At 40.3% G+C, this 27,340-nt stretch overlaps 4 protein-coding genes across 6 annotated transcripts; 2 read left to right on the top strand and 2 right to left on the bottom strand.

Moving 5' to 3' along the window:
* Window positions 1-92: 92 nt before the first annotated feature.
* prdx4 (peroxiredoxin 4) lies at window positions 93-3,444 on the top strand. Its single transcript, XM_054625157.1, has 7 exons — window positions 93-437; window positions 1,774-1,891; window positions 1,994-2,110; window positions 2,340-2,462; window positions 2,723-2,853; window positions 2,976-3,010; window positions 3,329-3,444. The coding sequence occupies exons 1-7, from the start codon at window positions 251-253 to the stop codon at window positions 3,377-3,379; spliced, it is 762 nt and encodes a 253-aa protein (XP_054481132.1). The 5' UTR covers window positions 93-250; the 3' UTR covers window positions 3,380-3,444.
* Window positions 3,445-6,214: 2,770 nt separating this feature from the next.
* Window positions 6,215-15,369, top strand: LOC129113312 (zinc finger Y-chromosomal protein 1). Of its 3 annotated transcripts, XM_054625534.1 has the most exons (8): window positions 7,333-7,408; window positions 8,782-8,878; window positions 9,130-9,444; window positions 10,029-10,178; window positions 10,268-10,396; window positions 10,490-10,624; window positions 10,771-10,914; window positions 12,188-15,369. In XM_054625534.1, the coding sequence occupies exons 1-8, from the start codon at window positions 7,379-7,381 to the stop codon at window positions 13,486-13,488; spliced, it is 2,301 nt and encodes a 766-aa protein (XP_054481509.1). In that variant the 5' UTR covers window positions 7,333-7,378; the 3' UTR covers window positions 13,489-15,369. The 3 variants fall into 3 exon arrangements, with proteins under 3 accessions (XP_054481508.1, XP_054481509.1, XP_054481507.1); XM_054625533.1 differs by lacking the exons at window positions 7,333-7,408; window positions 10,490-10,624 and adding an exon at window positions 6,215-6,703; XM_054625532.1 differs by lacking the exon at window positions 10,490-10,624.
* A 732-nt stretch (window positions 15,370-16,101) lies between these two features.
* On the bottom strand, window positions 16,102-17,954 carry zgc:153704 (Lipocalin-like). Its single transcript, XM_054625531.1, has 6 exons — window positions 17,862-17,954; window positions 16,813-16,952; window positions 16,649-16,734; window positions 16,438-16,551; window positions 16,234-16,335; window positions 16,102-16,121 (listed from the first exon to the last, which is right to left on the bottom strand). Exons 1-6 carry the CDS (start codon window positions 17,952-17,954, stop codon window positions 16,102-16,104), a joined length of 555 nt encoding a protein of 184 aa, XP_054481506.1.
* A 5,292-nt stretch (window positions 17,955-23,246) lies between these two features.
* On the bottom strand, window positions 23,247-27,340 carry LOC129113310 (palmitoyltransferase ZDHHC23-A-like). Its single transcript, XM_054625530.1, has 4 exons — window positions 27,222-27,340; window positions 25,435-26,049; window positions 24,567-24,734; window positions 23,247-23,520 (listed from the first exon to the last, which is right to left on the bottom strand). Exons 1-4 carry the CDS (start codon window positions 27,338-27,340, stop codon window positions 23,247-23,249), a joined length of 1,176 nt encoding a protein of 391 aa, XP_054481505.1.

Genomic DNA, 27,340 nt, shown 5'->3' with positions numbered 1-27,340 from the left:
TCTATTTGTTTTCTGTCCATTTATTAAGGGAAGTGGGTTCAAAGGGAGGGGGGCTTTGCATGCTAATTAGCTCCAGAAGATGGCAGTAATGCAGCAATAAGGATGCAAGCTGCTCCAAAAACCCTGGAGTCAAGAAGAAGAGGAAGAGGAAGAGGAGGAAAAGGAGGAAGAAGACTCCTTAAATCCTGCCAAAAAGGCTGAAACACATCCCCCCAGTCAGTGGTCGGGTGCTTCTCAAAGCGACGACGCCATGGACCTTCTCTCGCACACTAAGCTTTTCCACGCTCTCTGCGCCGCGCTCCTCTTCCTCTCCACATCTGCAGAGGAAGGCGCTCACGTGAAAAACTCCCAGTGTCACAACTACGCGGGAGGACACGTCTATCCCGGAGAGGCTTCCCGGGTGTCCGACCATTCCCTGCACCTCAGCAAAGCCAAAAGTGAGTTTTGTCTCGTTTGTGCGTGCAGAGGTGGAGGCTTGGTGTTAGTTTGCGTCGTGGAGGTGCGCAGTGATATTATGTGTGTGTGGTGTTGTTTTTTTTCCACACCAGCTGCTGCAGCTCCAGCGTGGTGATCCGTCAGGACAACGTCACTTACAGACTTGTGCAGCTCATGCTCATGTTTGATTGGCTGGTGTCTTGTTGTTTAATTCTAAGATGACAGTGTTAAGGTGTTTGTGTCACTCACACACGAGGCCTGACTTGTAAGCAGGTGTTTTTTTTTTTTTTTTTAGGACACGTCATTATATAAAATTCATTGGATTGTGTGTCCCTCCGCCCCTTGGACACATGACCAACACTGCTGATAATAAAGCACCAAAAGGCATCCATAAAACTCACATGCACATGTATGAGTGCATATGAAATGCAGTCTTCTAAGAAAATGCAAGTTTTGTAGTTGGTTATTATGCTGATGTCAGCAGATGTGCTCTTGGTCACTTGCTTTATGTTTCTGTTATTGAAATAGAGACAAAACTTCCACTTGTAATGCAAATATGTTTTAACATGAATGATGGATTATTATGTCTGATGGGAACTGCAACTGGCAAAACATTTATAAGAGAACAATGATATCCATATCACGTGCAATATGTCAATTGCAATGTTACTTTTTATTACTTTTCAATGCCATTGCCTATTACTTATTACTTTTTTTATTTTAGTTTCTGTCAGACACTGGTGTCAGTATTACTTCTTACACTCTATATTTTTTACTCGTGTTTTTATTCTTATGTAGTTGTGATATACTTTTTCTCATTTAGTTTAATTAATTTGACTAAACTTACTCTTAGACTGCTTTGTACAATAGAATAAAGGAAAAAAAACATAGAGAAAACAGAAACATTTCAAATGGCGTCTAGGCATAAGAAAATAATCAAAACAAAGAGCAAACGTGCGTAATACTGAGCAGTATGGGACATAACAATGCAGAACAAAATGTAAATGTAAACATTATAAAGAATACAAATAAAGATATGGAGGTAAAGTAATATTAAGATAATTATACTGTACATTTCAGTTTAGATATATACACTTAACATACATACTACTTGAAAACTTATATTAGACTTAAATCAACACGTTTAAAGGTGTAAAAATACTGAAGATTATTAGATTTTTAATGTGCCATTTTAAAGGCTAAAACACTACTGTTATCTTTCATTTTTCACTGCACATTTTGCTGGAAAAAAACCGTTAGTCATTTGCAGCATCTAAACAAGTCATGGAAGTTTTGAAGTTACAGTAATAATTCCTGTTTCTTTTCTTCTTACCTTAGTTTCAAAGCCGGCTCCACACTGGGAAGGAACAGCCGTCATTAATGGTGAATTCAAGGAGACAAAGCTGTCGGACTACAAAGGAAAATACCTCGTCTTCTTCTTCTATCCTCTGGACTTGTGAGTAACATCTGAGACACACATGACCTCATCGCTTCATTTGCGTTGGTGCACAACAGAGTATATCCTAATGTAAATGTGTGTTTGTTCTTTCTCTTGCAGCACATTTGTCTGCCCCACTGAGATCATTGCATTCAGTGATCGTGTGCACGAGTTTCAAGCCATCAACACAGAGGTGGTCGCCTGCTCTATCGACTCCCAGTTCACCCACCTGGCATGGTAAGATCGCTGTCCCCATTACACCCACAGGATGCACTCAGCATTAAATGGCTTAAGACAAATCCTAATAATAACAGACGTCCTTAAGTAGACTGATTTAAGTGGAATAATTATCGAAATACTTTGGATTTTCATAAAGAAATGAAGGGTTCATGCTGATGTTGAGGTGTGAATCATTTATCTAAACTGTACACTCAGATCATAGCTTTATTTATCTTGTTATTAACAGGATCAATACGCCCAGAAAGCAGGGTGGACTTGGACCAATGAGAATACCTCTGTTGTCTGACCTCACTCACCAGATTTCAAAAGATTACGGAGTCTACCTGGAGGACCAGGGGCACACACTCAGGTGCGGTTTCACATTTACTGTGGCGGCTGTTATTTAGGATTTATAGGCGATTAACTTAAAACAATGTTGCGCCACACTGAGTGAACAAAAGCCAAAAGGTTATAGATATGAAACACTTTAAAATGTAAACGAATGACATTTGATTCCTCTACAATGTGCTTCTTAACTTTATACAGTATGTCATAACAAAGCTATTGTTATTTTAACAACCACGTAGAAGTCATTCTTGAGTCTGACTTTTCTGTCCGTCGCTCTCTTAGAGGACTCTTCATCATTGATGACAAAGGCACCTTGAGGCAGATCACCATGAACGATCTACCGGTGGGCAGATCCGTAGATGAGACTCTGCGACTTGTGCAGGCCTTCCAGTACACTGACAAACACGGAGAAGGTACGAGGAGCTGTTTAAAACGGCACTACCAGGAAATGAATAACTGGTTTTCAGTGTGTCTGAGTGATTCTGTGAGCTATATTTTTACTTTCGCTGACTGCAATTGTGTCATTTTCTTACAGTGTGTCCAGCCGGATGGAAGCCAGGCAGTGACACAGTGAGTAACACGGACTGATTTGGATTCTTGGTATCTAACTAGTGTTGTTCCACGACAGATCAATACCCATGTATTAGCTAATCAGTCTCTTTGTGACCACCTTACAAATATTGTCTGTTTTGCAAAAAGCCTTTACATTTAAGGTTAAGAGAAACTGACTGCCACTGTGATTATGCCTGACTATGTGGTTTGAACTAACTCAAAGGAGATTTTTTCGTTGTGAAGTGAAAAACTGCATTATTCACAGCCTGATTTATAGCATATACATAAGAAATGTCTCACTCATTGCGCACTAATTAAATTAATTCTCTCCCACAGATCATTCCCGACCCTTCAGGCAAGCTGAAGTATTTTGATAAACTGAACTGATCTCATCTGCGTTCCAGTCGTCCAAGTCTGTGAAATCCAGCACTAACTCAAAATCCAAATAAAATGTTTTTCATAAAATGCTGTCTGTCTGCTCTGTTAGTTTCATCAACCAGGTGACCTGTCAGTTTGAATTTGCTGCAATGTATATGTGCAGTAAACACACCTGCCTTTTGAAACTAGGCACAGGCTCAGTCAGTTAAGACAACTCCCCCGAAGGATTAAATAAATTTACATTGGTAGTGGTCTGAGAGTGAAACTGCAGAATATGGGTAAACACTCACACCTCACCTCAGATCAACAACATCACTTTACTGCCTTGTCCTTAAAAATGAAGGAACAGGAGATTGAAAGTGTAGTAATAAGAGAGAGTAACGTATCAAACAATGTGCCTGTGCTGAGTTTTTTTGCGTGAGGGGAACATTAACTGAAAATGTAGTAGACTGAGGAGAATTTCTGGAGAAAATGTTTTGCTAAGTTAAAGAAACATAATGGAGTTCTTATATCGCTAAGTTACACTTGTTTAAGAACGGTGCAAACTAGAAATGGCCAACTAGCACTTGTGTACAAATGACCCAACTTTTTGAGAAGATCATGATTGCCTGATTAGGCCTTGCTATTGTATCAGAAATATCATGTTTGTGAGTGAGGATTATGGTTTGAACATATAGCAGACAAACACAATTACATAAAGCCTAACACTAAAAACTAGACACTTACTCCAACTGTTGGCCCTAAAAGAGTCTGCAGAATATAATCTTATGGGAAGCTACCACACAAAATTACAATTCTGATTTTGTGTCCATCCAAATGGCACTGTGTGTGGCCGTCTGGAGTATCAACACAACCTCTCAAAACATTTACAGATGCTTTCCTCATAAATCATTACACCAAAAATGTCAACCTATCACAGTTTATCTCTAAGCGACCCAATAAAGAGTTAATCTGTCACCCACTGTCTGTTGATAACCTAAAATGTCCCAACTCATTCTTCTTTTTATTAGTCTACAGTCCATTGATAACATATTATGAAAATGGGACCATCAACAGATCAATAATGTTTTTCTGATTCCGAAGCAAATGCTACCTACAGAAAAACAATTGTACTGTTAAATGCATAGATTTCCTTCTTAATTTTTCATAAAAGATTATTATTTATTGAGCTGTAGAGACATTTGGGCACTGGCCTTGTGTTTTCCTGAAAATGTAGCTTTTATAAGATGATAATTAAGCGAAAAGAAAGGGAGTTTATGGCCAGTTATATAATACGGAAAGCTGAAACCAACGATGTCTCCGATTTCATGCAAATCATGACGGTAAGCAAAATGTTTAAGCACAATATTTTAATAAGATAACATATTAAGATAATCCTTTGTTGGTCCCACAGCAAGGACAGTTGCAGTTTTCAGCAGGAGAACAGGATAGCGAACAACAGCAAGTATAATAAGTAATCAAACAGTAAAATATAATAAATAAGTAAACAATAAAACTAACAACTAGAATAAGAATCTGATTGAATAGTTGAGTTCACAGTATTTCACAAATTTCACATTGTTTCTGCACTGTACTTTTGCTCTGGTTTATGCTCTTAGATGCTTGTTTAAGAAAGGAGATGCACTTATGACTTCTGGTGACTAGTAGTTCTCTTGAATACCTATGTTGAATACACGTATTGTAAGTCGCTTTGGATAAAAGCGTCTGCTAAATGACTGTAATGTAATGTATTCCACATACTGTTTGTTTAATTTCTAATTTTAAACACGTGTTACATACGAATAAACACCTTGTATGCAATAACCTATATTTAGCTTATAAATAGGCTGTCAAATAAATGTAGTTTAGTAAAAATGTAGATACTCTTTTAAAATGTAAATTAAAGTACAGTCAGTTACTTGTAATTGAATGGACTTTTTTTTTATAAAATAAAATAAGAAAATCCAAAACAATTTCTTATTTGTGACCAGGAGGTTGTGGTTGTGTTGTTGTGGATTAAACCGACACTGTGACAGGGTAGAAAACTAGTCAGTGGTTTGTTTAAATGTTGGATGCTCTCTGTCTGGAGGTCATAGTTTAATCACTTTTTATTGTCCACCTCTGCGCTGCATACAAGGCTGCTGTTTTGGGGGAACCGAACCAATCCTCCACAGATTACTAGCTGAACCAACCTCGGGGCATCCCTGTCTGTGCTATGTATTATATATATATTGTGATGTTTGATTATTACTGCTATTAACCGGGGGCTAATTTTAACTATTCAACATACTGTTTGTTTAATTTCTAATTTTAAACATACAGTACCAATCAAAAGTTTGGACACACCTTCTCATTCAACTACTTTGAAGAATCTAAAATATAAAACATATTCTAGTTTGTTGAGCATTTGTTTGTTTACCACATAATTCCATATGTGTTCCTTCATAGTTTGGATGTCTTCAATATTAATCTACAATGTAGGAAAAAAATTAAAAAAATAAAGAAAAACCATTGAATGAGAAGGTGTTTTCAAACTTTTGACTGGTACTGTAAGTGTTACAGACGAATAAACACCTTGTATGCAATAACCTATATTAGTTTATAAATAGGCTGTCAAATAAATGTAGTTTAGTACAAATGTAGATACTCTTTTAAAATGTCAATTAAAGTACAGTCAGTTAATTGTCTTTTTTTTTTTATAAAAAAAAAAAAAAAAAATCCAAAATAATTTCTTATTTGTGACCAGGAGGTTGTGGCTGTGTTGTTGTGGATTAAACCGACACTGTAACAGGGTAGAAAACTAGTCAGCGGTGTGTTTAAATGTTGGATGCTCTCTGTCTGGAGGTCATAGTTTAATCACTTTTTATTGTCCACCTCTGCGCCGCATACAAGGCTGCTGTTTTGGGGGAACCGAACCAATCCTCCACAGATTACTAACTGAACCAACCTCGGGGCATAAACTAATTAAAACCAACACCACGGTGCACGTTTCTGACGAGACCCCCGCTCGATCAGCCGTCCTCAGATTATGGCCTGTTTGGTGCCTGCCGGTGTGATTTCCACCACAACCCTTCCGCATTTTCCTGCAGCTCTCGGGCTGTGACGTGTCGTGCTGACGGCGGCCTCGGAGCTGGAGGAGCAGGGGGCTGTAGCATGACAAGACCTGGCTCCAGACGTCCTGCTTTGCTTTCAACGGAGCTCCAGAAACTACCCATAACCCCTCCTTCTCTTCTTCTCCGCGGCCCGCCCAAATAACACAAATCTCCCGACTGAATCCTGCCCGAGTCTGGGGGGGAACCAGGCGGCCTGGAGAGCCGAGGCGCAGACGGAGGCCATCCCTGCAGCATACACCTGGTACGCGGGTTGGTTTTACGCGCATGTTTTGCAGAGATATATTTGCATGCATGCGTGTGTGTATCTCTTTGTTTTTGCATGCATGTTGTATTTTAATTTATTTTTTCATTGTCGCCGAGAGGCCGCAAAGGGTTGGGCCTTTTCTTCTCGGGGGCCCGGGCCTTTGACAGAGGCCGTGATTGGTGGTCCGGATCCGGGCCTAGCCGGAGAGCTAGCCTCCGCCTGCACGACGGAGGGTCCCGTGCAGCCGCTGGTTGAACGTTATTCTTTATTTATCCAACAGATAATGTGCACAGCAGCCTTGTTAACATGCATGACCGCCGAGGTGTTTTTACAATCACCATGAAAAGTAGCATTCGTCCGGACATCATGCTAACAAAATGGCGGCCGCTAATGGAAATCTGTTGTGGAGAACCAGTGTGTGTGTGCGCGCAATTCTCCCGCTAACTAGCTGCTACAAAGCATCTTCATTGTACAACTAACGTGCATTTACTCTTTATTTTGTATATGCATGTCACTAAATGCAATATTATGTGCATTAAAAGTGTGTTTTGCCCGCTCAAACCGGGGCTGTTCGTGCGTAATGGGGAGGGGGGTTGGGGGCGCTAACGCAGCTCCAGTGGTCGGATGAAGACATCACCGTCTCCCTTAATCTGTTGGTTCAGTCTGACGTGAATGAGAAGAGAAACAAGTCGGATCGCAATGGTGGGTTTTGATGTGCTTTAAGCGGCATCTTTCAGCAGACTGGTGCACTGTGTTTTTGCGCCACTTCGCCTCACACCCCTTGTCATCGTTGTCCACCTGGAGGTGGGGGATGGTACACTCAGTGTCAATATCATGGCACCCCGGCTGCATCTCCACACCACTGTTTACATCTGTGTGTGTGTGTGTGTGTGTGTGTGTGTGTGTGTGTGTGTGTGTGTGTGTGTGTGTGTGTGAGAGAGTGAGAAACGGAGATATTTCTGCCACACATTATCTCACCTTTATCTCCATGAAGAAGGTGTTGGAGTCAATTTGGGCTGAATATTTGTTTACTTTTGGTAGTGATTACAATTATGCCACTTAATTTCACTTGCTGTCCTTTTGCAGCACACTGAAACATCTTCTTAATATTGTTTTATTCAATTGAGTGTTTTCCACCTTTAGAAATGCACTCTTTTATTTAGCCTGTGAGGCCAGATATCGCTCCAGGGTCTTTTATTTTTTTTTTTAAATCAGGTGACCTTATCTTGTTTTCTATCTTTTGTTAATGTGGAATAAAATGCCAAAACAAATGAAGCTCTCTCCAGAGGAACTTGTTTGTTGCAGCAGCAGGATACAACAAAACACATTGGGATATTAAACAGGGCTGTTACTATGGCTTCAACTGACTATCACATAACAATAATGCAATATTTATTTTACAAATACAGGTCTTATAATGGAAAGATATTGAAAAGTGTTTATAATCGTGCTGATTCAATGAATAACTTCTGTGAAGTGCAAATAATAAAAAAAATTAATTCTTCTATGTTGGTTTTACATACATAGTGGTTGCTGCCACATAAGTATTTGTTTGAAATCCAGCTGTATTTATTATAGAATATGTCCGAGTGCACTGTATTTACGTTATCAAGCTCACAGAAACCAACACACGCAGTATACCAAAAATTGACTCAACACATCTTGAGAATTAACTACTTTTTTTCAGTAAAGTTTAATTTACAATTTTAGAATCGGGTACCATCATCTGCACCTGTTTTTCTGTTATACAATTTCAATTACTTTAAAATCACGTTAATGGCCATGGGCGTACATGAGTTTTGGATGCAGAAAAATAAATTGAAAACCGATATCATCATTCTATATTATGCAGTTAATGAACTTGGGTGACCTGCTGCAGTGTATTGGCCCAGTCTGCTTTATGGATTTAGTGTCAGACTGATCTAAGTTACTCTGGTGATTAACAGGATGATAATGAATAACTTGTCTATGGAGATTTTGGATATTGATGGAGTTTGCATGGTTCTAGGTTAAGCTTTTGTTTCCCAACTGTTTTGGTTCACCAAATATCTAAACTCTCTTTCATCTGCTTTCAGCTGTTCAGTAACAAATGCAGTGCGAAGACAATGGATGAGGATGTCACCAGGCTTGCAATACATTCGGAAGAGCCTAAAATAATATTACACGGATCGGGTAATGAGCCATGCATTTATTGAATCTGGTTTTTTTTTTTTACACAAATTGTGTTTTTGGGGTATGTGTGGGTTCACGCTAAGACTATACGGAAGTGTTGAAGAAGTAGGATTCTTTGATTAGCCAGATAATGTGAAAAGTATTGTTTGGTCTGAGATGTTATGGTTGCAGTAGGAAGTCAGTAACGACATTAAACTTTCCATTTAAAACGCACAATAATCTGATCGACTGGGCAAACCTGCTTCTTCCAGATGAGGGTGGTGCCGGCGGGCAGGAGTTTGTTGTGGAGCTTCAAGAGACTGTGTTGGTGTCCGAAGGCGAGGGGGAAGGCATGGCAGTTCACCGGTTTGCCCCAGACGAGCTAGTCATCCAGGACGCGGTCGAGGATGTGGTTTCCGAGTATGTTCACTGTGATGAAGATGAGGATGTCGCCGTTGAAACCTGCGTGATGGCTCTTGAGGGGGATGAGGAAGGTGTTGCCATGGGAGACATCCCTGAAGATGGGCTGGACCCAGAGGAGCAGGAGGACGACCAAGATGGGTGTGGAGATTATCTAATGATATCCTGTAAGTCTACATCTCTGCTGTTGTTGGATTGAATTTAAATGTCCCATTGTTACACTGGAAATCATACTTGTTACACGTAGTTCATGTGTTTTTCTCAAAATTCTGCCTGATCTCAAAATGCTAAATGTAAATGTGTCCAAGAAAGCATTCAAGACAGATTGAAATGCGATTCCTCAAACAAACTTTGAATTTTAGGTTGAGACTCATTCTTGCCAAATGTTGAAAAGATGTAAATACCATCTCTCCAAGTTGTACATTTGTTCTTTACTTCTCCCATAGTCTACCTATGTCAGTTTTGTCAAATGTTCAGCTCTCATACAGGAGCTGTTTCAAACATTTTCTTTATTTTTAAGGGCATCACTTAGTAATTAACATCGATATAATGTTATTTTCGCAAATGTAGCTTAAATGGTTATTTGCCGATACCATGCAGACTGATGTCAAGTATCTACCACATATCTTTTCAGTGAAAGAACAATGTTGATTTTTGATGTTTGATGTAACACCGTCACTAGCTTATTGCTGGCTGATCTCACACACTTTGCATGTCTTTAATGAAATGTGATGTGTGTCCCCCTCGCTAGTGGACGAAGCGGGAAAAATGGTATCCGAAGACGGAACGGAGGTAACGGTGGAGGGAGCTGTGGAGGACCAGGAAGTGGAGAAGGATGAGGATGGGCAGGAAGTGATAAAGGTGTACATCTTCAAGGCTGATTCTGGGGAGGATGACATGGGTGAGTAGCTGTTTAGCTTAAACCTCTTAAGAATAACGAGGGGCCTAATTATAGATTATATATTATATATACATTTTTAAATTCTGCAGGAGAATCCGTTGACATCAGCGATGGAGACACGGAGAGTGTGGCGTTAACGGAGTCTTCGGGCCAAACGCTCAGAGAGAAGATGGTTTACATGTCAGTCGGGGATTCTCATCACAATCAAGGAAACCATGGTGAGTCCTTTTGTTCTGACGAGCGGGGATGGCTGTCATGAAACTTAAACATTCCTAGTTTTTTGGTTTTGTACATGTTGGGCTCATCTACAGGTGGGTCCAAGGTGACTGATGAGGTTTATATGGAGGTGGTGGTAGGAGGCGAAGAGCCAGTAACTCACGACCGCTCGTATGACAGCGTGTCTCTAAGCAAGGACTTCATGCCTGTGGCCTGGGCAGCTGCTTATGGTCAGCACCCTTGTCTATTAAATTGCTTTTAAAACAACACTGGAAGCCTGTGCATCAACCACGTCTCTGAGTACCTTGGCTTAAGCTTTACCGATGCTGTTTTTTTGTTTATTCTTTGTGTTAAAGGCATTCTGTTGGTCTCACAGGTGCAGAGGATAGCGAGAGTTGTGAAAACAGAAACGGTGCAGCCAGTGCACTGCTGCACATCGATGAATCTGACGGGGTTGATGAAATCAGTAGACAACGTAACAAGAGCAAGAGACGGTCGGAGCCTCGCCAGGTACAGACAGGTAAGAGCCACGCAAAGTTCATTTATATGAAAGTTGCTTTTCTATGTCCGTTCTGAATGTAAATGAAAGAAGCTTGATCACACTGCTAAAGCACAGAGCTTTAACAGAAGGATGCATTAAGACTGAAAGCTGTAACTGAATTATTTTCATGATTTGAGAAATTCCTAGGTTGTGAACCCATAGGGATTTTAAAGTCCACCCAGCCAAATTTGAATTAAAACATTTGCCAAGTATATGAAATTAGGTTTGAACATCGTGAAAAAATTCTCTGCTCTGAAAGGCTGGGGGCGTGTCTGCTGAAGGCGCTGTATTTTAAAAGTAATTCTCTAATATTATATGGTAATTTAATTAAGTTGACCATGCTTTTTTTGTAGATCTTGGCATCCATAATGCATTTGTGGGAAGTTGACAAATGCATTATGGATGCCAAGATCTGTTGAGCTTATTGCAGACTGTGTTTATGCACACAGTGTTGTAACTTGCGATTGAGCAGCAGCTTGTTGTTGTTTCTAGCTTTTGACTTTAGCATTACTCAAGCTGTTCCAACCAAAGTTTAAAGTATTTCTTTGTCATTTGTCTTCTACTACAACGGTTGCCTTCTACTAGTTTATCCTGATCATTTAGAAGAATATTTGGAAGACGCCCCTGCATTGGAATAATAATGTGAAGCTTATGTCCTTTGCACATTATCATCTTATCAGCTGTTGATTGTGCGTTCCTTTGTGACAGTTAATTTAGCTTAACTTAGTGACTTCATAATTGACATCTATGCTTTTTTTTTTTTACTACTTGAGAAAAAGCAGTTTGCTCTTCTTTAATACTTTGAACCTTCTTAATTTGGTGCTTGATATGTGCTGCTGCACTCAGCTAAATGTTCCTAGTTATTGATTTTTCAGTTTTTGCTTCACAATTGTATGCATTTCCTGATTCCAGATGGTATTAATCTTAAATATCTGCAATCCCAAAACAATAATTGAACAACCGTAAAGAATTATTATGTGAGCACCAATAATTTCTGGCTGCTTTCATATAATGATATATTTTTTTCTTTTTCCATACATTTAACAACACATCAGTGATATCAGTTGTTTTTTTTTAATTTGGGTTGTTATTGGTAAGGAATATATGGTTCATATTATTAAATAGATGGTTATTTGTTATAATTTTAAGATGATTTAGACGTCAAAATGGAATCTAACCAACAGTTTACTTGAGAAACAAGATTATGGGCATGTTGTCATTTCCTTCTCCCTCTTGTGATTTTTCTCTCCAGCCATCATCATCGGCCCATACGGTCAGCCTCTGACTGTTTACCCCTGCATGCTTTGTGGTAAAAAGTTCAAGTCACGAGGCTTCCTGAAACGCCACACCAAGAATCATCACCAGGACGTTCTGACGAGGAAAAAGTACCAATGTACAGACTGTGACTTCACCACCAACAAGAAAGCCAGCCTCCACAACCATATGGAGGTGCACGCTCTGAGCAGCAAGGCCCCTTTCGAGTGTGAAATGTGTGGCAAGGAGTTCCACCAGCAGGCAGCGCTGTTTTCTCACAGACTGCAGCACCACCATCGAGAGCCTAAGAGTCAGCCGCCAGCAACGCCCAACAAGATGCATAAATGCAAGTTCTGTGACTATGAAACAGCCGAGCAGGGACTGCTCAATCGGCACTTGTTGGCAGTTCACAGTAAAAGCTTCCCCCACATCTGTGTGGAATGTGGAAAAGGCTTTCGACATCCTTCCGAATTGAAGAAACACATGCGCACACACACGGGCGAGAAGCCTTACTCCTGCCTTTACTGCGACTACAAGTCGGCCGATTCCTCTAATCTCAAGACGCACATCAAGACGAAGCATAGCAAAGAGATGCCGTACAAATGTGAGCGCTGTTTCCAGACCTTTGCGGAGGAGGAGGAGTTGATACAGCACGGACTAACGCATGAGGAGAATAAGACCCACCATTGTGCCCACTGTGATCACAAAAGTTCCAACTCCAGTGACCTGAAACGCCATATCATATCTGTTCACACCAAGGACTATCCACATAAATGTGCCATCTGTGGTAAAGGCTTCCACCGGCCGTCTGAACTGAAGAAGCACTCGGTATCCCATCGCACCAAGAAACTCCACCAGTGCCGGCACTGCAACTTCAAAATTGCAGACCCTTTTATTCTCAGTCGCCATATCTTGTCAGTCCACACAAAGGAGCAACAGGCCTCTCCTGAAAAGAGTGAGTCTAAGAGGACAGAGACGCACACTCCCGTTGTGACGCCTAAAAAGTCTGCACCGAGCGCGTCCAGCGCCTCTGGCCAGGCTGGCAGAGTCAGTGCAGCCAGCTTAGCCAGCAGTGTGACTGTAGTTATTGGCAAAGGACAAAAGGAAAGGAGAATTTACCAGTGCCAGTACTGCGACTACAGTACCGGGGATGCTTCGGGTTTCAAGCGACACGTGATTTCCATTCACACAAAAGACTATCCGCACCGCTGCGATATCTGTTCGAAAGGCTTCCGGCGCCCCTCGGAGAAGAACCAGCATATCATGCGCCACCACAAGGACGTGGCCCAGGCAGAGTGACTCTGACGGAGCCAAATACTGTGCCACAACCATGTACAATGTTGAAGTAACCATCACACCCCAATCTCTGCACCCTCAGCGCCGCACCAGTCGCATTGAAATAATGTGGCGCGTGTGCCTGCTGCACTTAGTCCGTTCGGTTGTTTTGCTCTTTTTTGATCCTCAGCCTAATGTTTGTTCAGATATGTATACACATGTACATAACATTAACGCTCTGTCCGAGATAGACAACAGAACCCCTCTGTAGACTTGCACTTTTAACTGCATGTCCCTTTGCTGGTGACAGTGTGCATGGCAGATTGTGCGGATTGTCTCTTTGTAGATATACATTTTTTTTTTAAATTTTGCAGGCAGCAATCAGTTGTCAATCACAATGGTCCTAATTATTTGTCTCAAAACTGAAGCGTGATTTTGCAAAACGTTTGCATCGTTATGTTAAAATGTACTTAAACACAGCAGTGTGAATTAGCAACCTGGTCCTAGTAGCACTTGCCATCTTGGTACAGATCGGGATGAATGCAGTAATCGAGTCGTGTGTGTGCATGTGTGCGTGCATGAGTGTATGAAAGAGAGAGAGAGAGAGGGAGAGAGTGAATGACAGACAAGCATCTGTTGTGCTTCCCGGTGCTCCGACCCCACCACTCTGTAACATAGTGCTTTTTCGTTGTGTTGTTAAAAACACAAGGCTGACTGTGTACAGCACTGAGAGAAAATAAATGATTACTCCTAGCTTTGTGCACAGCGGTCTACGATCATTCAATTAACACAAAATACACAGTGAAACAGTGGATGTGTCATGGTAGTGGAAAAAAAGTTCACGTATGCACCTATATCCCAATGCCATCGTTACCCCCGTCACTTCCTTATCATAAACCTGTGATATTTCAGTTTAAACTCAGTAAGTGTACTGTTTGTTGTTCAGAACAAGAGATGCAGAGATGAAGCCCTGACTGAGAGTATTTCTAATCCATTAATGCTACCTGGAGAGTGAAATCCCATTAATTTGAAAAACTGTATGTTTTCACCATTATGAGTGATGATACTGAAGCGGTTTCTTTTTACCATAAACAAACTTGTTTCTCATATGAATTGACATGATATCTTTTAAGACATAGAAAAAAAAAACATGATCTACAAACGTAAGTATGATACCAATATTAGGCTGAAATAAAAAAAGTTCACGTCAGTGTCCCGATATAACTGTCTGGCCTAAATAGGAATCATACAGTGTAACTGGTGCTGCTGTTATGAAACTATGGATTAAACTCTGTTTTGCCCTCACAGATGTACTTTTGCCAGTAGAAAGGGAAAATGTATATCTTTCTAGATGCAACTTCAGAAGACAGGTGCTGGTGGTGTACTTATACTATGGCTTTTTACATTTTTGTTATCACCTGTGATTATTCCTGTTTTTATATTTATTTCATTTACAAGTTGTTGTATAGTTAAGTGTAACTAGACTTCTATGGGACGTAAATTATTGTTTTGTATACAAATCTGTACAAAGCGTGTAGATGTAAACACTTGATAAAACGGAAATCTGAACTGTGTTGTTATGGATGTACTTCAACGTATTTGTTAAAAAAGATAATAAAAGCAAAGTATTTTAGCCGTTCTGTTTTCTATTTGCCCCATTAAGGTTTTCCTACTTCCCTGAAATGTGTTTTGCTTGTTGGATATTTCACCTTCACTGTGAAGAATGACGTGTGCACAGAGTTTGACACTAAGTGTTTTTTCTTGCAAACATGCAAAACTTGTTAAGGTCTGAGAGACTCATCACTTTTCTTACTTTTCAGACAAACCAACATTTCTTAAATGTTTGAAACATTCCTTGTTAACTAGCTTCCTGTCTTCCCTTCCTTTGTTGATGCATTACCTCCATCTATAGATCAGTAAAAAAGTGTGTTACAGGAGTCTGTATTGTGTCATGAATGAGATCAATAAAAGTGGGACCCCCTTCAGAATAAAGTCCACAGCACTACTAGAGGTTTACAACTCCAAGGGAATAAGGGGGGAGGGGGGGTTGCGGAAACAAAACCAACAGAACCCACACACTGAGATTGGTTTTCAGTGAAGTAGGAGACATCTTGTTTTAAACCTATAAACTATATCTACAGTAGCAGTCAAAAGTTTGGACACACCTTCTCATTCAACTACTTTGAAGAATCTAAAATATAAAAACATTCTGGTTTGTTGAGTATTTGTTTGTTTACCACATAATTCCATATGTGTTCCTTCATAGTTTGGATGTCTTCAATATTAATCTACAATGTAGAAAAAAATAAAAATAAAGAAAAACCATTGAATGAGAAGGTGTGTCCAAACTTTTGACTGGTACTGTAGGTGCAAGAAACAGTGGACGCATTATTACTCACTGCAGAGCTTTTTAATGTCTGAAACATGTCTGAAGGGATTCTTCAAAGGAAAAGTACTATGTTTTTAAAACCAGGCTTTACATTATGTTTTGCTGCATTGGGAGCTTTTCTTCATACAACGTCTGAGAGAAGAGAAGATAAACTGAACAGAGTTCATGGTGGTAATTTCGATAGATGTAAAATATTCATGAGCATTGAAGTCTTCAGACAGTGTTGTGACAATGACCGGGGCAGAACACTAAGCCGCTGGGCACTCCGCTAAAGAGGAATGAAAGAGAACAAAGTAAGGAGAGTAAGAGCAAAACATCACGCTTAATCACAGGTTGTTGTTTTTTTTAACATAAAACCTCTCCATTGATATGAAACATACCATTTTTGGGAAGGAAAGCAATGTTTTCAGGCAGGACGCCGGTCTCCAGGGAGAACTGCCTGAACTTCTCCATCACATCAGCGCTGAGGTCCACACCACGGCCTGTAAGACCACATGACATTAATACTGCTACAGTATTCAAGACTGCACTGAAGATAAGATTCAGAGGACAGAGTGTAGCATCAGAGCTAACGAGAACTTTACCATATAGTTTGTTGAATACGGTGGGATTGCTCTCCCTGCTCTTCGTGGTATGAATCAGGGCGTACTCGTCATACTTCACTTCAACCACTCTCATGTCATTCACTTTCCCCCAGCCTGATAAGGAGAGGAGAGCAAAAGAGATCATGTGATAGCGGATATGAATGTTGCAGGCATGCGTCTATGTGTTCAGTATTTCTGTATGTGTGGGTGCCCTCATTCTCACTTGTGTACGTGAACTTCCCAGGCATGTCAGTCTTCTTAGCCATGTTGTTCATTCTCCAACAAGAGCCGTCAGAGCTGCAAAGAAAACATTAAAACATGTTGAACACAGTAGTTCTTAACCCTCTTTATATCTCTCCGTCCTTTCACACTCACTTGAGACTGGCGTGGGACATGTCCAGGTCCCCGTCAGCAGTTGGGGTCCAAATAGCGTAGCCCATCTTCATGCTGGCTCTGCGGCTCGTAAATCTCTCGGAGTTAGTGGCAAATCCAATCAGGTACCACTTCCCTGCCATCTGTGGTCACACACAGAGGGCAAATGTTTACACCATCTAAAGCAGTGGTTCTCAACCTTTTTTCAGTGATGTACCCCCTGTGAAATACTTTTTTAGCCAAGTACCCCCTAACCAGCGCAAAGCATTTTTGGTTGAAAAAAAGATGTAATACTAAGCGCTCTGCCATCAGTGTCTGATTTACTAAACTGTCAACACTGACGATTGCATTGTTGCATTAAATTCAGTTTATGAACTTACACTTATATTTTATTGAATATTTATTAAATAACAATTTTTAAAGGATTTTTGAATGGATGCTAATTTTAAATATATTTTTTAAAATCTCACGTACCCCCTGGAGTGCCTTCACGTACCCCCAGGGGTACACGTACCCCCATTTGAGAACCACTGATCTAAAGGATCACACTCACTGTGGCCTGCATTTTAATAGAAGGTGGCACATTGAACTAATTTTGTAAGGATCACACCATCACTACAAACAACTTCAGATTTTTACACCCAATTTCCCGTAAGTGAATAAGAATGTGATGGCAGGTTTAGAAAAAGTTGGTTCCTCATTAAACCCCTCTAAATGTCACCTTACTTATTGCAAACATGTGACAAATGCACAACAAACTCAAGTTCACCGATGTTAAATGCATTTTACAAACTGTCCAGATAGTATATACTAGTTTACCACCTGAGTCAAAGTCAAATACTCCTTGTTTTTTTCTAGTTAATCTTGTGCATGCAATCAAATGACCTTTGACTATTTAATAATCATGTGTCACTTTCTTGCTAAATCCCTTCTTCCGCCAGATGGGTTAGTTGTGAGCAGAAAAGGATTTTAACAAAATGCATACAAGTGGCATGAATCAAAATTAAGACTAAGATAAACATGCCTCTTAGTCACCCAGTTCTCGTTCTTACCCCCTGTACATCGAAGTCCGCCTGGGGTACGACCTCAGAAGAAACGGTCAGGGAGCAGAGCAGAGCTCCCAGCAGCGCCAGCAGGAAAGTCATAGTTTCAGTCGCAGAAACGATGACGGAGGAGAGAGTGTGGATGATGAGATCTGTTGTTGAAGTACTGCTGCTGACAACCCTTTATATAGAGGAGAGAGAGGTTACCTTTTTCCCTCCCAGCCACACACACACACACACACACACACACACACACACACACACACACACACACACACACACACACACACACACACACACACACACACACACACACACACACACACACACACACACACACACACACATACATGCACACACACAAAACCCCCAGAGCTGTTCAAACAAGTGAAGCTTATAAAACACACACATACAATTTCACAGCCAGGAGGTGAGCTTTGCCAGAGCAGAATTAAATCAACCGTGTGAGAGGTGAACACATGACAGTAAACATCAGGCAGCAGAAACTATATAACCTCAGTAAGAATTGGGTTGAGATTATATCCTGTCTGTCACATGTCTTGGAGTTGGACAGTATTTGATAAGGCCATTTCATTTTGCAGCCTCCTGTTTGTGAGAATAAGCTGTAAAAACACAGGAACCAATAGTGGTAAACAAAGCAGTGGCTGCTTTCCAGTGCGTTCTGTGGGAGAGACCACAGAATCAAACTCATCCGTCAGCAGTTGCAATAGTAGATCACAGAGACAACACAAATGCTCTTGCAGATTAGTTCCCTAATAATGAATCACCACACGCTGAGTTAAATGCTTTCCTGGGAAACTTGTGTCTCTTTTGTGGGTTTAAATACTTTCCCATCCTCATGACCTGAACACAACAACTTGAGGAATGGCTGCAAAATAGAGTATAAATAGAGAATAATTCTACTACATATGAGCGAAAGCTCCGGAAAATGTACTGAATGGCCCGTCACGTGACATTCTTTCATCAACTGCTGCCTACGCGGTCAAGTAACAATTTTCACAGCTCTACTGTTAAGCCAACGTGTACAAGAAATTCTTAATAGGGCAAACTTCCTGTGCAGGTGAAGATCATGTAAATTGATCCATAGCACCAGTACAGCTACTAAATGGACCTTTAGGTGCTGGATTAGACATCTATCATCTGATCTCCCCTCAGCAACAAAACTTCTCATAACAAACAGGGCTTTTTAAACGGTGTCTCCATTATTTTCAGCCATCTAGTACTCTCTAATCTGCTGCTGCTGCTGCTGCTGCTGCAAACCAAATACCATAAACAATATATTGCTAAAATACTAAATATTATCATGCCTGTATTCATTAAATGTGTGTCTAGTTTTTATCTGTGAATGCCGTATTGACCTTGATGCTTTGGCATAATCTGTAAATTTAAGAAGCTGTCTTGCGCATAATCAGAAGATAGAGGAATTATTTACATCATATCAGAATATGAACCGACAATGTATTAAAGTAAGCTGTGAGCTGTTTGATAAGAAGGATGATGAGTGGGTGACAATTCTTAAATTAATGCTTTCCTTGTCTTACTTTGTAAAAAATGATGGTTTTAACTTATTGAAGATCTTTACACAAAATGTCTTACTGTGACTTTTATGTGTGAGATCTCGGCTTTCTGCAGGATTTCCGCTGCACAGATGCAAATACAAAACCAGTAGCGATGATGAGGTGAATTATTTGTGCGATGAGTTGCAGCAGTCAGGTGCAGGCCGATACATGCCAAAGTACAAAATGTGCTCCAACCTACATACCTTGCCAGTTTAAACATGTACGCCTTTTGACCCGATAAAACAAATATTTATGGTATTTGTTTTGCCAGAGGAGTATTTTATATTTGCACGTTTCATAAAGAGAGGCTCATACAAACCAGGGCTGCAGAAATGTATACATAGTGCCCATTTACCAGTAATTTGTAAATTGTCACAACAAGTGCAGTTGAAACTAATTTTAATTTAGACATTATATTGGTTTATTATCAAAGCATCACGCAGATTTACAAAAGATAATCCTTTATTAGTCCCGCAGCGGGGAAATTTGCAAAAGCTCAAATTAAAGGCATATTTAGGGGTGTTGTAATATTTAGAGGTATTTATTAGCAGATATGGCACTGCCATGTTTCTACAGTAGCCCAGAAAAGACAAACCAAACACTGGCTTGCACGTTTTTTATGTTACTTTGGTACCGCCAGCTGCTGTCTGACTTCCACTGCCCCTAAAGTAGTGTTATTAAGTATAGTATGGATGGCCTCTTTAGCACCCATCAGCTCATGTTAACCTCAGTATTAGAAAGGGAGGAGTGAGCAGAGGGGTAGTCAGTTGGTTGCAATTTGCAACCACAGAGCTAGATGTTGCCCAATCCTACATGCTGTCCCTTTAACTGCAAAGGTTCTGTATCAGAAAGGTAGCTCATGCGGGGCGATAATGAGTTCATCCCATGTTGGCAAAATGGGAAAAATGATAAGTCCTCCAGTTATTCCGATGTGAGAGCATTAACACATTTATCAAAATTGCACCCCAACTGCTAGTCATTTACACAAAGCCAACGTAAGCATTTGTGTTTGTATCAGCTCGTTAACAAGTAAAGCAGAGGCTGAAAAACAATGTAGCCCCGTCTTTATTAATTAAATTGGTTGTATTAAGAGTTATTACGTGAATTAATGTCACTAACTTCCAGTGATGCAGGTGGCTTGTTGGCCATTTTATCACCAGTTTGTAGATACTACTGTAGTTCTTTTCACCAAGCTGTTAGAAACAGGTCCTCCCATTTGGTTTTGTAATTACAGCCTGAGTGAACTTGAACGCAGCATTATTCTTCAAAGTTTAACTTTGGCTCAACATCAGAAAAAAGGCATGCCCCGCTTCATCTGTCTTTAACAAATAACTTCCCTTTCAGCTACATCAACTGTCAATAAAGCTGCAAATCATCACAGAGAAAATATGACTGCATATTTTGTTAACAGCTCATTGCCCAAAGCAACCACAGTCTCTATCTGTCACAGGATACATCTGTCCTGTGTGCTCCGAGGCAGGCATGCATGCTCACATACTGGACATGATCACAGTAAAAACTGTACATTCATTGAGGGCAAGAGAAAAAAGTGAATGGAATGATCAGAAATGAAGGTGAAGATAAGAATCAGGGAATGGAAATAAAGATTGGCAAAGAGGTATAAAGTGTGTTGTTTAATTAAAGTCAAGAGTTTATTAATGTGCTGAATCTGATGTTAAGATCTTCAAGATCAAGTTGCAAAGAAGGCATAATTCCTGTGCCAAGTTCTTGTCTACTTTTACAGAGGAGCAATAGAAAGCATCCTGACTGGAAACATTACAGACTGGATTAGCATGGCCCAAGACAGGAGGGCTTTTTTCGGTACCTTTCTACTGACCGTCAATGATATTGGTGACAAGAGGTGCCTGCAAAGAGCCTAAAGGATATTAAATGACAATACCCACTCCAGCCACAGCCGGTTCACCCTGCTGCCATCTGGCACGATGTATAGAAGTATCAGCTAACGTACCACCAGACTTCAGAGAAGCTTCTTTCCTCGAACTGTGATACTCCGTAATTCATCCTATAATATAGTTTAGTTTTTTGTGTGTTTTCTTGTGCAGCAAAATAGGACTACAAACTATATTTTGTTGCGCAACCTTGTTGTATGATGACATTAAATGAACCTTGTAACTTTGTGACCTGAGGAGGGCGCTAGAGGAAAGCTCATAGAGGGAACCAAATGAAAAGAGTTGTTCCTTTGTCTTGTCTGGAGCAGCATGCATGTTGCTGCAAAGTGGAGAGGCTTTAACTTGTGAATGCAACATAATTATATAAATGCACGTCATTAAGCACTGAATAGGATATCAAGTGAGTCCCAGCAAAAGTTATCATTCACAGGAGTACTCAAGAAATTAAAAAATGTTGATTCATTTTTTGAGTGTGTGGTGTTGTGATCAAACTGCAGCACTGAATTCAGAAGCAATTTCTCTTGTTACATTTTGTTCTGGCAGGCAGGACGGACTTTATTATGTCAAGTGTTTGTGGACTTGACAGAGATGTATTATTGGCATGTCATAGAAATGTAAAATATTTATACTGCTGAAGTTATGATTAAATGACCTGATTACACCAGCTGTACATCCACACATCAGATGGACACTAGACATCCTGCAATGCCTTGTACACTCCTGAAATCAACAGTGGTTCTTAACATCCAGGCCCTTGGTGGGGAAAATGAACAGACTGGCCTGAGGGTGGCACCAGACCAGACTCCAGAGCCTCTGCTATAAATGTAAGGTTGATAAACTGAGTGATTTAAATTTGGGGAAATGTATTGATTTGAACAGCTTAATCGATGGCTCCATCCAATATATGCTTTATGAGAGTTGATAATATCAAATAATGGAAATGTATGGAGTGAAACACAGGAGAGAACATACTCTGTCCAGTTTGCTGTTTATTATGCTATATAAGAGTGAATAGATTGACTTATACACATTAAATGTTATACATTATGGACTGTGGCCTTCAGCTTAATATAAATAAATGATATCTGTAATTGATTATTTACAGAAACAAACCCTGCATGTCTTAAAATGTGTAGGTCTGGACAGTCTAAAAGGAGCCCTACTGGCACTACCAGACAGCAATGGACAAAAAACATTACGTTAAAAAAAATCAATAACACAGAGTAATGCATGGTAGAATATTAAGTTACTACAGATTGTATCAGTCATTACAGTAAATATGACGGAAGCTGCTCCAGGAAGTTGTGGCTGCACACCCAGCACTGACTCAGATTCGGTGCTCTGTCTGTCTGTGCCAGATTTTCATGCCTGTTTTGTTTTATCTAATGCTGAATGAACAGGTTTTATTAAAGTGCTGGGGGCATTATATGGGATTTCTCCCGGTTTGACTCAGAAGATCTCCACAGGGACGCATGCAAAGGCCGATACCTGAGACACAGAGCTGAAAGCGTGCTGTTGTTTTTCTTTTGCTTGACCTTTATTTATTTTTTTATTGTTTGATTTGCATGTGGTCAAAAAAATTTGACTTCAGTCAGACAGTTTAGATGAGGATCACATTCTGCAGGTGGAGCAAATGTATAAAGTAACATGGAAGAGCCTGCTGTATGTGTTTTCCTTAAATAAATTGTGCAACAACTTCCAACCCCAATACAATTATCAATGTGACATTATTAAGCAGTCTACATTAGCACCGTGGAGTTAAGTATAGTATGAAGAGGCTTGAATGCAATAAGCATTGGAAGACGTCAGCTGATATATCCTAAGTTATACATGAGATGTAATTCTTCAGGCATAATGTATAAACAGTTTGTTATCATGATGTGAAAATAGAGTTCAAAGTGAAACTAGACCAAGTCGGTGAGGCTGAAGCGAGGAGACACTGAGGCGTCTGCCATGGTGAGGAACTCAACCCAGTTTTGATAGAAGCCACGTGAATACTCTCCTGTGTCGACGACGAGTCCCCACAGGCGGCGCCGTCCCGTTTTGTTCCTCAGAGCCAGCTGGGCCTCGCGCTCCGTCACATTGAAGCTGATGTTCAGAACTTGAACCACCAACAGGTAAAGAAGTCCACAGGTGACAATGCTGCTGTACCAAGCACAGGTGAAGCAAAGGGCCATGCTGTTGAGATAAAGAAAGAGTGAAACAGTAACTTTACAGAAATATAGATTAGGGCCTTATTTTGGAATATATTTAAAAGTACAGATATTTCAACTTTTTTGTTATACTGGCTCCAGTCTGGCAGCTGATCACTTTATCTAAATGTTTTGTAAAGCTTCTGCCACGTTGTTATAAAACTATTGTTACATTTTGGGAAAATATATCTGCTGTTCATGCTAGTTTCTTAAGGCAAAATGAATAATAATAAATATATGAATTAAATTGTTACTGCAATTTAACTATAAAACGCCACTGTTGTGATTTATAAAGGATAAGTTTATGTTAATGCGCGAGTAGAAACGACAAGGCCGACTAGTCGTAGCTATTTTAAGACACATGAAAGCTTCAGAATCGATAAGAGTGATATTTACTGACATAGTTTATCCAAAATGTTTAAATCTTTTAGGCTTGTGTTAACCATGGACATTATTCCAGGCGTCTAAACAAAAACACATTCAAAAATCCATTGACTTTGAGACGAGGGAACCAGAAACTAATTTCAAGGTTTAAGGACTCATTCCTCCAGCACTGTACTGTCGTTATATAAATGTTACTTTATGGTGCCGTTAGATTGCTGCTAGACCCGGTGGTAATACAGGTGTACGCGAGAGAGTAAACTATTTTTGACCGCAGTGACAGGTTTTATTTTGACTCCAACAAATGTGGATTGAAGCTGAAAATTTAGTTTGATAAAAAAAAAGGTTGTAGTGAATTTTGGAATTGAGTTTTTGTGAGTGTGCTTGCATTGCCATTGAGCTACACACTGGCAGTGCGTTGATATCGTTGCCGCCAGTATTGTTGCAATCATGTGAATCCTTTGTGATAGAAGATAACTGCAGGTCTAGACGTTGTCATTTGGGTGTGACCTGTCAGTATAAATCCTGTATAAGCTACAGGTGTTTCAAACAGACAGAAATAAGTTGCTTACTGGATTGAGAGTGTGTAGCAGGGGATGCATGAAGACACCTGCTGTTGCCGTGGAGACAGAACATAAATAAGTGCTGTACCTGGACTGACTGTAGACGCCGGGGCAGTAGAGGAGAGACGTCATGAGATACTGCCGAGGACAGAGGCTGCAGAGCACCACGCTGATGCCATATAGAGAGGTCAACAGGAACACAGACAGGGTCAGCACGAAACTGCGATGGTTTGCCTGTCCAACACAGCTGTTTATCCTACAACACCTCAACACATGCCGACGTAACACAGAGACACAACACAATGTACCAGTTTAGAGATTAATGCCTGATATTGTGGCTATTTACAGTTAGTTTAAAGTTAATGTATTATTCCTGGTCATATTAAAGCAGCTGTTTAATCCTATTGAGTGATGCCGCTTCTTCCTGGTTGCTCTGAAATGGTGCATCCTTGGATGCTTGGACCCTTGTGTACTTGCTTACAGGTCTACTTTAAGTTTAAATTAGAAATGGTTCCCAACTGTTTACAGTAAGGTATTGGGATTATCTAAATAACCGGGAGATTGTTTCTGGAAAGACACACTGCTTTGGAGTTTTTTTAAATGTCAGTTTTCAGTGCTTTCGGCACCACAAACGATCATCCAACTCCATTGTTTCAAGGTCGCAGTACAAAAATATCAGCAACAGGTGTTTTAAAACCTAAAAACCTCAAAAATAAAACCAAACATATCCTCATAGGTAAGCAAGTTTCTCTGTGTGAAAGAAAACAGGAGAAAGGTTGAGCTTATGCTAAAGATATAATCCTTGTTTTGCAATTACAGGGTATTTATTTAATCAGTTTTTCCAAATTAATTTTTATGATCTGCAGTAAATGCACAATACAGAAAAGTATAAAAGACTTAGATGTGATTCGCTGGTCACGCAAGAAATATAAATACATGTGTTATATCCAACCCACCAGATACAGTGGTGGTCCAGACGCTGGACACATGACCCACAGGTTCGGCAGTGTCCGGCCCGTGGGGGTCGCATTATTTTGCACACAGGACAGGTGCTCCATTTTGCTGTCAGGGCCTCTTTTGCTGTCTGCACCTCTGCTGCAGATTGAATAGATCCATTATGTTGTGTGGAGTTGTTGTTAGCCTCCTGACAATGACTGTGTGCTCCATTTAGGGAAGCGGTCACCAATCCCGGGCCTCTCTTGGTGTGTATTAGACAGACCACGGTGAGAATCATCCCAGTGGTCACAGTACACAGCTGCAGCTGGCTGACATCTCCACGGGGTAAAATCTCTGTGATGAAGAGGTAATACATGTAGAACAGGGAGTAGAGAGCCAGGGTGAGGAAGAAGAGGGTGCGTCTCTTCTTTCTGTGCGTGGCGTAGTAGTACCACAGCACCAGGCCGGGCAGAGCGGTCAGGATGATGATACCCAGCAGGTAGTGCAGCGCTGCGACCCGTAGCAGGAGAGGGAGCAGCAGCAGGACCGGGATCATAGAGATCTCCAGTCTGTCAACGATGGCCCCACGTACAGGACACTGACATCCACCTTTGGAGGGTCGGTCTTTCAGCCACCTGCAGAGAACAGTGGTATCAAGTACAAACATTTGTAATCATGAATTTCGATTTACAGTTACTTTTCATTAGTGGAAAGTAATTCTTTTTTTCTTTTGCTTAGGGTTAGGGTTATATACTGTACATATATATACATTTTCAATATACATTTTTCAATAGACTCCAAAAATATAATGATCATGCTGCTTTAACATATTTGAGGTATAAACAGATTTTTCTAATATAACATTTACATTGTAGCTGGATTATATTCGATTTAATTTCTGATGAAATCTCAGGTGTCAGAATCTTTAGGGGGCCCAGAGAAAAATCCCAAGTGATGTATGCATGACTTAGTTATAAGTAATTTGTTTGTATTAACTTGATAAAGCATACGTTTATTAAGGAATATGCAACATGTAAGTGCAACAAAAACAAAAAATGTTATTGGCTTGAAATCTAGATTTTAACTCACCGCCCCTCTATAAGACAGTGTTTGTGTCATATTAAAGGAATAGTTAAACACTTTGGGAAATTCACATTTTTGCTTTCTTTCCGAAAGTTAGATGTGTAAGATTGATACCACTCTGATGTCTTCAATTAAAACACAAAGCTACAGCCAGGAGACGGTTAGCTTAGCATAGCTCAAAAACTAGAAACAGGTGGCTCTTTCAAGGTTGAATTTACTTTAATCTCTCAGCGGTTCTTAACATGGCGACTTCTGAGCTGGCGGCTTGCAGCTAACGATGTTAAAAGGGCTAACAGTGCAAACAATGGCAAAAAGTGATGACAGAGCTAAAAGTGTTTACTGGAGGATGGGTGCCATGTTTCCACGACAACGCTGTTGGTTGGGATGGCATTATTAGCTGTATAAGAGCAGTACAGAGTCCACGAGCTAGCCAGTGCTCAGGTAGACATAACTCCTCTATATATCTATATAGCTAAAAGATGTTTACTGCTATATTAATGAACTGAATATCAATACAGCATCTTTAAGGTAAGGATACATCGCCGGGCAGCGTTGTCATACATGATAAAGACAAAGTAACTTAGACCAGTCTTTAAAAGAGATACTGAACTTTGTTTTAAACATGTGTAAAACATTAAAATCTTCTAGGCAGATTTTACTTTCCAGTACAGTACTTCAGTATATTCTACTTAGTACTGAGCCTTTTTCTTCACCCCCTTCATACCTGTTAAAGGCTTCATCCAGATCTTCACAGTCACAGCAACATCCGTACTGGTCGATATCACACTCACAGCAACACATAGGATCACCTGGCTCTGGAGGCTTTAACTTCTCCCATTTCAT

This window comes from Anoplopoma fimbria, chromosome 24 (genome assembly GCF_027596085.1).
Source record: "Anoplopoma fimbria isolate UVic2021 breed Golden Eagle Sablefish chromosome 24, Afim_UVic_2022, whole genome shotgun sequence".
Lineage (NCBI taxonomy): Eukaryota > Metazoa > Chordata > Actinopteri > Perciformes > Anoplopomatidae > Anoplopoma > Anoplopoma fimbria.
This window is presented reverse-complemented; position numbering and strand designations above follow the sequence as displayed.

Coding starts and splice junctions, on each gene's coding strand:
- prdx4 (XM_054625157.1), top strand. CDS start 251: ATGGACCTTCTCTCGCACACTAAGCTTTTCCACGCTCTCTGCGCCGCG. Junction 2,463..2,722: donor GACCAGGGGCACACACTCAG/GTGCGGTTTCAC, acceptor TCGCTCTCTTAG/AGGACTCTTCATCATTGATG. Junction 2,854..2,975: donor CACTGACAAACACGGAGAAG/GTACGAGGAGCT, acceptor ATTTTCTTACAG/TGTGTCCAGCCGGATGGAAG.
- LOC129113312 (XM_054625534.1), top strand. CDS start 7,379: ATGAGAAGAGAAACAAGTCGGATCGCAATG. Junction 10,397..10,489: donor TCACAATCAAGGAAACCATG/GTGAGTCCTTTT, acceptor GCTCATCTACAG/GTGGGTCCAAGGTGACTGAT. Junction 10,625..10,770: donor GGCCTGGGCAGCTGCTTATG/GTCAGCACCCTT, acceptor TTGGTCTCACAG/GTGCAGAGGATAGCGAGAGT.
- zgc:153704 (XM_054625531.1), bottom strand. CDS start 17,954: ATGACTTTCCTGCTGGCGCTGCTGGGAGCTCTGCTCTGCTCCCTGACC. Junction 16,735..16,812: donor ATGTCCCACGCCAGTCTCAA/GTGAGTGTGAAA, acceptor TTTTCTTTGCAG/CTCTGACGGCTCTTGTTGGA. Junction 16,552..16,648: donor GTACACAAGTGAGAATGAGG/GCACCCACACAT, acceptor TCTCCTTATCAG/GCTGGGGGAAAGTGAATGAC.
- LOC129113310 (XM_054625530.1), bottom strand. CDS start 27,340: ATGAAATGGGAGAAGTTAAAGCCTCCAGAGCCAGGTGATCCTATGTGT. Junction 26,050..27,221: donor CTGGATGAAGCCTTTAACAG/GTATGAAGGGGG, acceptor TGTTCTCTGCAG/GTGGCTGAAAGACCGACCCT. Junction 23,521..24,566: donor GGCGTCTACAGTCAGTCCAG/GTACAGCACTTA, acceptor TTATCTCAACAG/CATGGCCCTTTGCTTCACCT.